General features: G+C 43.5%; 2 protein-coding genes across 4 annotated transcripts in view; one reads left to right on the forward strand and one right to left on the reverse strand.

The window, feature by feature from the left end:
- The window catches only part of EGLN3 (egl-9 family hypoxia inducible factor 3), a 253,852-nt gene that overhangs the window by 143,903 nt on the left and 97,875 nt on the right, over nt 1-12,074 (forward strand). The window lies entirely within an intron of this gene.
- Nucleotides 1-12,074, reverse strand: part of NPAS3 (neuronal PAS domain protein 3) — an 836,449-nt gene that overhangs the window by 13,084 nt on the left and 811,291 nt on the right. For both annotated transcript variants that reach the window (XM_060143810.1, XM_060143799.1), the window contains one exon: nt 9,451-9,557. In XM_060143810.1, coding sequence (XP_059999793.1) covers nt 9,451-9,557 — 107 coding nt within the window. The remainder of the gene's footprint in view (nt 1-9,450; nt 9,558-12,074) is intronic.

A 12,074-nucleotide genomic window follows, 5' to 3' on the forward strand; every position in this document is an offset into this window, starting at 1 on the left:
TATAGATTTTGCAATTAGTGAGCTAGATGTCTTAAATAGCAGGCATCCAGAGATTGGTTTTTGGTTTTTTTGTAAATTTACGTGCTGAGCAATATTTGATCAAATTGAATGATATTTGATACTTTAATGTGAGTTACGAGCTTAAGGACAGAAGACCCGTGGATGGTCTGTGAATGACTATGCATCATCTATGGATTTTCCCCCTAATATCCTAATGACAGGCCCTGCTTGAATTGCTATCTGTGTGATTTATAACCCCAGAAGAGGTTTTTTCCTATATCACCGCCGCCGACTGACAGATTTTTATTAACTGTTAATACTGAATCCTGTAGAAAACTTTTCATTGATTGAGAACATATCAATTTGTTAAGTTTAAAAACTAAATTCCCCTTTCCTTGATGATAACGTGCTGAGTTGGAGACCAAGGCTTTTGAACATTGAGGGGATCACGTTCTAGGACCGGAAGAGTCAAAGTAATTGTTGGCACGAGTGACATCCGAGATCTCAGATTTTTTTTAAGCTGTTTTCAGTCCAGTCAGGGAGTTTCAGTACTGTTTATTCCTGACCTGAAATAGTTAAGAACAGAGTATTTTTTAGCCTCCAAACCTTTTTTGTTGGGGGTTTTGTTATATAAAGGGACACAGTGAACTCTTGCGCATGGAGTTAAGATTTATGACTAGGAAATCAGGGAAATGGTGGATTTATCCACTCATTCAATAAATAATTGTTTTGAATGTGCCTCTCTGTGCCGGGCACTGGGGGATAGCAAAGTTAGCAAAATCTGTCACTGGCCTGAACTCCTGTCTGAGTCTGAACTGGTCCCAGAAATTCTGTCTCCCTTCCCGGGGATTGGTTTAGGTTTGGAGTATGATGAAACACTGCACAACGAGACTCAGGGGGGAAGTCTCTCTACTGTGGGAGACTGTTGAAAATGTTTTCTTCCTTCTGAAAATAAGGATTTACTTGTCTTTGAACGGGAGACAGATGCTTATCAGTCATTTTTACTAGTAAGTTTATCATGGTGATGATTTATGGAAAGTGGCGTGGAGGCCTATGAAAGCACAGCAGGTCCAACCTGGCCTGGGTAAATCTTTCACCTTCCTTTAAAAATGAAGAGAGGGCTTCCCTGGTGGCGCAGTGGTTGAGAGTCCGCCTGCCGATGCAGGGGACGCGGGTTCGTGCCCCGGTCCGGGAAGATCCCACATGCCGCGGAGTGGCTGGGCCCGTGAGCCATGGCCGCTGAGCCTGCGCGTCCGGAGCCTGTGCTCCGCTACGGGAGAGGCCACAATAGTGAGAGGCCCGCGTACAGCCAAAAAAAATAATGAAGAGAAATGGAGTACTGGGGAGGTTAAGCTGGGATGGAGGGAGACCTAAAAAAAGGTAAAAAGATGAGGTGAATCTTTTTAAATTTTTATTGGAGTATAATTGCTTTACGATGCTGTGCTAGCTTCTGCTGTAGAGTGAAGTGAATCAGCCGTACGCATACCTGTATCCCCTCCCTCTCGGATCTCCCTCCCACCCCCTGCCCACCCGTCCCACCCGTCTAGGTCGTCACAGAGCACCGAACTGAGCTTCCTGTGCTTTATAGCAGGTTTCCACTAGCTATCTGTTTTATGCATGGTGGTATATATATGTCAATCCTAATCTCCCAATTCGTCCCACCCTCCCCTTCCCCCTTATAGGCAGGTTTATTTTATGTCTCTGGCAGACTGTGTTTCTGGATGCAGTCATTTCATTAAGCCTATTAAATATCTTGAGCAAGAACTATCTAAGTGGTGAGGCACAGGTATACGAAAACTAGTGTTCCGTAAAATCGGGACTATTTAAAGGAGCCTAGACAAACGTCATGTGTTCAGCTGTTCTGTGGATCGTCAGAAGTCCTGGTACTTTGTTGTGAAAACATTACAGATTCTCCCAGGTAGCGGTCACCGTTGAGTGTCCTCTGAACAGCTATTCCGCCACTTCTTCCTGGGTAATAGAACTCCCATTTGGGGCTTTATGTGTGGTGGTCTTCCCCCAAGTCTCAGGAGGGATAAATGTTTGTTTAAACCAGCCACAGTAATTCCCTCCAGCGTGTGGCTGAGGCTGGGACATTTGATGAAATGCTGGACAATGAGACTTTCCTGGAGGGCCTGTAAGAATATTTTCTTTTCTTTCAAAAAATGAACACAAAGTAGCAACTGACCCTTTCCTGACTTTGGACATTGTCCTGTGAGGAACTGATCATTGGCTGTGCTACAGCTGTCTTTTGATCATGAAGAGAAAGTGAAGACGATTACAGAGGAAGTTGAAGTCATTTTTACTTGGGTTTTCTGTTACTTGTAATCAGGTGGGTTCTGGCTAATGTGTCTCCCCCCAAATTTGAGGAGGCCAGAGAGGGGGTGGGAATTCTTCAAGAGCTTCAAATAACCTGCTCTTTAGTTAACCCTATATTAATGGAAAAACGCTGTATGCTAAACACATACACAAATTAAATCCTATGCTGCTCATTTGTGTTTAAAAAAAAGTTTGAGGGCTTTTTTTTTTTTTTGAGATATGCAGGGTGTCATTAAATCAACATTTTAAAGAAAGTGTTTTTTAGAAAAACGATGTCATCTTGTTCTTCATTTTGTATAAAGTACAAGAAGTACTGGAATTGATTTTATTTAGGTTAATTGATTTCTGCGAAAATGAATGATTTAGAAGTACTGTTTCGTTTTCTTGATCATGCTTTATGAGAGCAATGGGTTAGTTACTCTCAAGTATCAGGTGTTTCTGTTATGAAAATAAAAGCAGCTACTAACTGAAATAGTAATAAGGAAAAGCCCAAGAATCCATGTTAGAATTGCATTAGAATATATCAGTCAAGGGCTTCCCTGGTGGCGCAGTGGTTGGGAGTCCGCCTGCTGATGCAGGGTACACGGGTTCGTGCCCCGGTCCGGGAAGATCCGACATGCCGCGCAGCGGCTGGGCCTGTGAGCCATGGCCGCTGAGCCTGCGCGTCCGGAGCCTGTTGCTCTGCAACGGGAGAGGCCACAACAGTGAGAGGCCCGCGTACCGCAAAAAAAAAAAAAAAAAAAAAAAAAGAATATATCAGTCAAATCAAAGATCTGGCTTTCTCTCTGAGCAGAGAGAAAAGATCACGTGCTACGTTTTGCGTCTTTTCGTGTGCTCTTCAAAGCTTGGGATGCCCTCAACACCTACCCGACGCCCACCCCCATCATATCTCCTGCCATCATCTTCTTTCAATGTCCAGGGAAAACGTGCCTCCTGGAACTTCTTATCCTTCCTTGGTGGCCCCCACCTCTGGGGCTTCTTTGTTTTGTTTACACATCGTGATAGTCCTCATTTTATGCCACCTTTTCAAAACTGGCTGTTTTCATGTTGTCCTCTCTACCAGTATGCAAGCTGCTTGAAGGTAGAGACCATGACTTAGTTATTTTTTAAATTTATTTTATTTTATTTTTTTGCGGTACGCGGGCCTCTCACTGTTGTGGCCTCTCCCGTTGCGGAGCACAGGCTCCGGACGCGCAGCCTCAGCGGCCATGGCTCACGGGCCCAGCCGCTCCGCGGCATGTGGGATCTTCCTGGACCGGGGCACGAACCCGTGTCCCCTGCATCGGCAGGCGGACTCTCAACCACTGCACCACCAGGGAAGCCCGACTTAGTTATTTTTTAAACTTTATAGCAATACTGTGAAGCTTGTATGTAGTAAGTACTCACAAATGTTAGTTGACCTTGAACAGGGAAAATATGACTGTTCCTAGTCACACGTGCAGCCAAGTACATGGAAAAATATTAACCTGGGGAAAAACTGAAGACCTCCTTTTGCTTACAAGTTGACTACTACTGCTTAATATTAACTTTCTCCACTGCAATTTAAAACTTTACATCTTTGTAAAGAAGTCGATCTCTTTACCAAGTAATCACACTCGTTTCATTTGAACACTGATTGAGATGCCCTCAGAGCCACTTGACTATTCATATTTTACTACTATTACTAAAATTCATTCAATTGGAGGGGGGTAAATGAAGTCCTTAAGATCGTTAGTCGATCTGTATTTACAATAATGCCTTCTAAATACCAGCGTAGTCAGGACTTCTCAAACTTTTACATGAATGCGAGTCTGCTAGGGATCTTGTTAATTGCAGATTTGGATTCAGTAAACCTGAGGGTTGGCCTGAAATTCGGCATTTCTAGTATGCAGTGGAGCAGGGATACTCAGCTGGTAGGTAGGTCCTTGCTGGTCTCCGTTCTCTGTGTTTGCCTGACCTTGGACTTAAAAAGCTAAAATCAGCACTTGCTGAAAAAGAAAAAAAGATGTAAAGTAATAATACTAACTCACTCCTGGGAACTTCCTTTCAGTTCAGTGGTTAGGACTCCGAGCTTCCACTGCAGAGGACACGGGTTCGATCCCTGGTCTGGGAACTAAGATCCTGCATGCCGCACGGCACGGCCAAAACCAAAACCAAAACCGAAAAATACCTAATTCACTCCTGCATAAAAACCTGACTTCATTTTGTCTCCATTTGACAGTCTTTTTAGTTAGTGGACAGGCACATGATGTAGGCTGACTTGGCTTCTGAAAAAAAGTCATACACGGCAGCTATTAAATGCATCTCCTTTCATGTGAATTTTCATAATCATATGGAAGAAGAGGAAAAACTCATTTGCTCTGGGGGGAAAATGTCCAGCCAATGATCAGGTGGCAGCTCAATCCCTGAAGACCCAGCGCTGGAGAAAGCTAAGATCAGGAAATAGAAAACGTCCCCTGGGCCATCTGCATTTGGTCCGGCCATCAAACTTCACACCTTCCCTTCTTCCTTCACTCGTTGCTTCCTTTACTGCAAGCGATGGCTGCATACCCGAATCAACAATTACATTCCCCCTTTGTTTTTGTGGCAGATGACAAATGCATGGAGGACATCTTGTGTTTCCTAGGCAGGCAGGGCACTTACTTTGATTGATGCTCGGTTGTGGAAAAAAATGAGCAGGGAAGGAATTACAATGGAGGGCCTGCAGACTGGAAGGGGATATACTAATTAGTCCTGCATTAAGCAGTCGGCTTGCATTTGGTGATGAGACGCCTTCAGGAGGGAAGTGTGGGGGTTATTGGTGCAAAACAGCGTGGAATGCATTATGCCAGGTAGCAGTGGATTCATTTTGTTAGGATGTATAGAATTTTGTAATTAAGAAAGAAACAGGCTACTGTATTCTTTTTTAACAGCTCCCCAATATATTGGGTAGGCCGTGCTTTTTAACTCTAATGATCTCATAGACAAGCTGAAAAGTCCTCCTCTCTTTCTGAAATAAATCTTGCAGAGTTTCCTCATCCTGGATCCAGTTCTAGGAAGAGGAAACTGCCACCACTTCTATGCTTGCTGGCTCTTTCTTTCTAAAGCTCCACTGCTCCAGAGCCCGAGCCTTGACCCTTGCTGCTGGGACACAATGTAATAAAGGGAAAGGAAGTTTTCCCTCAGGCCACTCTTTCCAGGTTTTAGAGAGTCGTTGCTGATGTGACCTGGGAAGAACCCTAAGGATATCTCAAGGCAAATTCAGCATCTTCCATAGACAGGGGCGAAAGCAAAATGCAAAGCGTGTTCCTCTGGTTAGCATGTGTGGTTTGCCCTTCTGTTTTCTGGGCTATAGGCAGAGGCAAAGCAGTACATGGTGAGGCGTTCTCATAATTCAAGAGTGACACAGATGCTCTAGGTAACGGGAGTGTGTGACTCCAGGGAGATGTGACTGGTCATCTTGAGGTCAATACATCCTGAGCAATGGAGAACTGGAGGGTGATAGGAAAAGGTGCTCAAATAATTGCTAATATGGGTGATTTAAAATTCAAACCTTGAAATGTTGATTTGCTCAATTTGGCCTGAAGAATCAATGAAATTGGGTTCAGTGACTCCAGGGAGGTGGCTTAGAGAAAAAAAAAAAAAATCACACAGGTCTTTGGTCACAGTATGATAGAAGAGGACATAAACTCCCTTGAGATCCCAGTGTAATTTCACTAACCCACCGTGTTGGTATAGATAATGATTCCTAGTGATTCTTTGTGTTGAAACCCAGTGAACTCTCAGGCGTCTCCTGTTAACCTAGTGGGTGAGTAAATGGTCCAAAGTTTTTGGTTCAATTTCTCAGAGTTGTCAAATCCTGGTGCAGCTGAGATCCCCTTTTACTTTTCTTATTCTAGAAACAAGTTCATCTATGGATTTACAGATGCCTAGGCTAGCAAAATAGATCTAAGTGATAAAGATAGCATTGTGAGTTAGCAGAGGCTGTCGAGTCTTTTTATTTCTTTAAGTTTTATCCATAAACTGGAGCATAAGACACATCTCAAAATATCAGAAATACGATCAGATGACTACAACCTGCCTTTCATGGACAGAACCAGGAATTGTGCCAATAGCTCTAGGAAGAAAAGCTAAATAGTTAATGTGGTTTATTTTTAAACCATCCCTTTGTTTTAGAATTCTATCTTATTCTTGAGCTGATTCCATGTCACCATGACCTTCTCCTGCCAAGAAGGCACAGTTAAGGCATCCTTCAGTAATAGCCTAGGGCTTTGGACAAGCAAGATGCTTTTTTTTCAATGTTTACACAACCAAGACTTATTACATGCTCTGTCATTTTGTTACTGGGCTGGCTTTGGTCTGAGAATTAGGTAAACATCAGACATTCCATCACATAATTTTAGACTCAATCTTACTTTATAATGATGTTAATGTTTACTATACAAAGAAAGATGCATTTGTATATTTTAGCATTTTATTTCAGTCACAGAATGCAAAACCTGACATTGGCATCAGTTTGATGTGTGTGTGTGTGTGTATGATTGAAGATATTAAGCACTACAAGAATGCTGAAATTTCAATCTGATTAGGATCAAAATTCTTCAGGATCAAAACACTCCTTTTCCTCCCCCTACAGTTTTACTAATTGTGTGCTACTTGACATTGTGGAGTTATTCCACAGCGTGATAGCTAAATATGTGAAGTATATTTTACTGTGCTGAATTATCAGCTCATTCTATTTGTTTTTCATGTGTTTAAGGTTATTAAAAGAACTTAAAATTAGAAGTCATGTGTATGAGTTGAAAGACTGAACTCAATCATTGTTAGCAGATGAAATCGTAAAGCAATAGCCAGCATGTCAATATCAAGTAGTGAAAAAAAAAATCACAGAATTTGAAAGCATACCTTCTCTGTTCATTAGTTGGCAAGATACCAGAAAAATTAGGATACTAGCACAATAGTGAATGGCGGACGGAGTTGTTTATTTTCAGCACTCTCAAATTACTCCAGGTACTGAAAACGAGATAAAAGTAGATCGGAAGGAATGGCATCAAATGTATTTGTTGGAGACCTTGCTTTATGGGAAGAAATGAACTGCCCTGGCTCACTGTTCCCGAGGAATTGTATTTCTTCAAGCTGTAAATCAAATCCCAGAGAGACAGCATGACGTTTTCCAAATAATAACAGAGGATGACAAAGTTCCTTTTTGTCAGCATCAGGTTTCTGAATTTAGACCTCGATTAAGATTCCAGAATGAAAAAGCGCCCCCCGCCCCCCCCCCCACACGTGGTCTACGACTGTGTCTTACGAACAATATATTCATTTTCAAAGTCTGGAGCTCTGGCATATCCGCATCCCAAAATATATTCATAGCTTCTCCAAACATCCTGATTTTTCTCCATTTTCTCTAAATTCCCAGCTACAAAGAACCTGATGTGTCTTTGCCGGAAACAGCATCATTTCTTCCCCCAGTTAATTGAAGAGCCATCTGCTTCTGTGATACCCGACATCCATTCGTTCTTAGCAACAAGTGTGTTCCCTAAATCGCTGGGGGGCCATACCAAGGCATGCACTCTGGGTTGGGAGTAGAATCTGCCAGAGCAGCCTCACAGGCAGGCTTTTTTTCCCAGAGACACAGTATATACAGAATTTGACACTGACCTTGCTCCCTTGTCAGTGTTGCTAATGCAGGGTTTAAAACACGGTACAAGGGACTTCTCTGGTGGCGCAGTGGTTAAGAATCCACCTGCCAATGTAGGGGACACGGGTTCGATCCCTGATCTGGGAAGATCCCGCGTGCCGCGGAGCAACTAAGCCCGTGCACCACAACCACTGAGCCCGCCCGCCACAACTACCGAAGCCCGCGTGCCTAGAGCCCGTGCTCTGCAACAAGAGAAGCCACTGCTCGCCGCAACTAGAGAGAGCCCACAAGCAGCAATGAAGACCCAACACGCCATAAATAAACAAACAAATAAAAAACACAGTACAAGATGCTCACAGTTTGAGACTTCGGCTAGCTTAGTGTCTCTCCATTACGCTTCTGAAGATCTGAGTTTGAAATGATTAAACAACTGCAAAGGGCGGGAAAGATCTGAAACAGCTCTCCTCAACCGTGGCCAGAAAGGGAAGAAGAAGTTAATACAGAGGCCACCTGGCCGGTTTTACTACATAAAAGCTTCTGCTTCAAGCTGTGCCATCTCCTTTGTGTCCCCTTGCATGTATTTAAAAGTGGAGCTCAGAACCGGCTTTAGAACCTTCTAGGACTATAGGTGGCAGGGCCCTCATTTTCTAGGAAGAGGCTACCGAATGGTCATAAAAAGAATCTCTTGTTGGAATAGGGCAGCCCTTTCCTAAGAGGTCCACCAGACCAGTGCCTCTTGCCTGATGGGATTGTCAGAACCCTTGCACACATAGTGAAAACAGCCCTGCTGAGTTTGATGAGGGAAGAGTGCATGAGGACGCTGGTGTGTGAGTTACTGCTTGGACCCAGTCGGAACACTGCTGGTCCTGCTTTGCTTAGATGCCACAAAAGGTGCCTCGGAGGTGAGCCTGCTGGCCAGGAGCTGGGAACCAGACTCAAAGAGCTGAGATGAGTTTCTGCCTTCCAAGAGTCGGGAGATGGAGGTACCTGCCCCTCTAAATAACCCTCTTTCTGGAAATACAGTGAAAAGTCAGCACCTTTGAGAGCTGCCGTATCCACATGAGGCACTCTGCCCCTGTCCCCGGGCTCCCCCCTCATCCCAGTTTTGCTGCTAGTCAAGTAGGAATTTTTATGCGGCTCTGGCCTAGTTGAACTTGTCTTCTCCCATGTCTGTTTTGAAACTGAGACCACAGATCTCACGGTGGAATTTGCTCTCTAGAAAATGAAAGGGTCAAAAAGGCACTTAAGACAAAGATTCCCCCATCACTTCGTGGGAGAGAGAACACAAGAGACCACGAAATCCCGGGTGAGCGCCTGCAGATCCAGCAATTTCTCTGGGCCCGGAGGTCCAGCTTTCAATCTAATCCCAACAAAAGTTGGAGCGATTTATGTCTCCCTTTTTCTCACTGCGCGCTGACAGGCATCTCAAATGTACAGGAGATGTGAAGGGAGAAATTGGCATGGAAACCAAAAGGGCATCTGAGACCGTTGACTCCGGCTGGGATCAGCTGTCCCCGTGCACAGGAGGTACTTACAGTCCAGGTGACTGTGCCTGATGCCCTCGACGTCTTCAGCGTGGATGAAGTGGTAGCATCTTTTCCCTACAATGTCTACAGGAGTCAGATCCATATAATCACTAATCCTACAAAGAGAAGAACACAGGCTGGAAATCAGAAGGGAGGGGAAATAGAGAAACTGTTAAATGACTTAGAAACAAATATACTGACAATTTTCATTATACCAGGGTACCTGTGAGGACTTGGCACTGAGGGAAAACCTTTTTTAGATAAAATTATTTCCTTTAACATATGAACAGTCTTTTTCTAAAGTAGGAACTGTGCTAGATCAAGCAATTGTGTTGAAATAATTAGATAGGTTTTTCTTTTCTTTTTTTAGTATCAGAATACACATTGAGACAACATAATTCTATGAAATTATTGAGAATCAGGAACAATGCGAGATCCTCATTAGAGGCCAAGATAATTCAAGGTTACATAATAAAATAAAAACATGTTATGTTTATACCAAATGATTAGAGACACCTTTCATTTAAACAGATTGGTCTTCTATTGGGTATTTCCATGAAAAAGGGCTTCGGCTGCTTCTTGGCACAAAGTCCAAATTGGCATTTCAAGGGATATAATTTAAATGCTGAGACATACAGATGCCTGGGGGTATTATCTTTTCTCGTCTGAGTCATTTGGGAGCTCAGCTTTCACTCCGGCCCCTTTTAACTGGGACTTTGTGGTGGATTCCACACGGAAACTTTTAAACCATCCTGGCAGCTCTGCCAGCCTTGTGCTCGACCGTACGTGTGTGTGTGTAAGCTTCTGTCACTGTCCAGCCGGCAATGTCCTCAGGCAGGAGCACAGAAAAAGAACAAAAACTGGAAAAAAAAAAAAACGTTGGGGGAATCTGCCTGGTTTACACGAACACGCCAAAAGGCGGCTTCTCTTCCTCCCTCTCCAGGTTCAGATTCATTTTGGTCCATCCCGAAGAGAATTTATCTTTTGTTTAATTGATCCCCTTTACTGCCCCTGTTCTTTTCATGGTTTCTGACTTATCAAATATGAAGTGAACCTTTAGCTACGGCACCTTTAAGAAACCCATGAGATTGCTGCTGGGGAGTGAAATCTGACCCCTAAAGACAAGGAAATAAGAAACCAAACCAGACCAAAATGATATGGAAAGGAATGAAAATACACTACCCAGTGAGTGAATTGCTCAACATCTAGCAATTTAAATCATATTTTGGGCCAAACTAGAATTCTTGGAGTGTTTTCTCAGGATTCCATGGTTTTCTGGTACGAAACAGATTAGTTGGTGTTTTCCTAAAACCATTAAATGCTTTCCAAGCACAGTTTATACCCCCTTTCTGCAAACGAGGGAATCAGGATGTCATTAAAGGCCTGCGTTGGTGTTTCTGGAATTTGCCCGCTCCTCTGAAAGCATCAGATGTGGGCTTTGCCCAAGGCTGTCCTAGGGATCTGCAGAGTCAAGGAGCAGACTCTATTTTCTAGTTAGCAGATCCCTAATTCAACTATAAACCCTGGGAAAAAGGCACTCCATTCTTTTAGGGAAGACAGTTCTTTATTTTTTATTTGAATGAAATCCTTCAAAACAGTGGAAGCACTTTTGTACTCTCAGAGCCTGTTACCGTGGTGCATGTGACCAGCTCAGTGTTCAAAGACCTCTTAATATATGTGTAGAATGCTCTAGACCAGTCTGATGACCTGTATCAGGATCAGAAGCCTGATGGCATCTTGTACGCCGAGCCTCAGTTTCCTTATCTGTAAAACAACTTCAGAGGCTGGTGAGGGGATTAATGAATGAAATGACATGAATGTAGCACAGTGCTTGACACACAGGTATGCTTTCCCTCAGATTCAATATGCAATTGCCTTTAATGGGGATCCTTTTTAATAATGACTGTCATCTTCAGTGGAGGAATAATTCTGTATTGTACTGGCTAATAAGGGGTTGTGGAAAAAACATTTTTTAATGGGAAGAAAAAAGCATAAAGTGGGTCACAGAAAGTGATCTCAATTACTAGAGTGGCACCATAAGGCACTCAAGTCCATGGAGTGCATCAAAAGAATTAATCAACCTGTGATAACAGGAATGAGAATTAGATGATGGCTTGGGGACAGGACAGTCACTGGGAGTTCCGTAAATAAGATGAGGCTTCGTCTTTTTTTGCGGGGATTGGTGGTTGTGACTCTAAATCGAGGAAGCCGACGTATGTTTCCAAAGACGCAAAGCCATACTCCATCCCCTGGCTGTCTACCTGCCTCCCTGGGTGTCCAACATTCTAACTTTTAAATCAGAGAAGAGACCGCTTTGTGGGCTGTAGTTGTGTTCTTTCATGACTGCATGTGTATGAAAGTTCCACCTCAGCGGTTATTCCGATTCGTTGCCATTTAGCCTGACTTCTGAAGAAAAATTAGAGACAAGGAATGCGGGGGGATCCCACAGGAGGCATGGTTTTTGAATATGGCAGATTGGGGTTCAAATCTTGGCCTCAGTCAAGGCACTTGACCTTTCTCTCTAAGCTGAAACTGCGTGGGGCCAATGGACACAGGGGCAACACCGACCTCACAAAACCGTCCTCAAGCTTCAGTGACACAGTGCATCTAATGCACTTCGCATATGGCTGAGG

The sequence above is a fragment of the Lagenorhynchus albirostris genome, chromosome 1 (genome assembly GCF_949774975.1).
Source record: "Lagenorhynchus albirostris chromosome 1, mLagAlb1.1, whole genome shotgun sequence".
Taxonomy (NCBI): Eukaryota; Metazoa; Chordata; class Mammalia; order Artiodactyla; family Delphinidae; genus Lagenorhynchus; species Lagenorhynchus albirostris.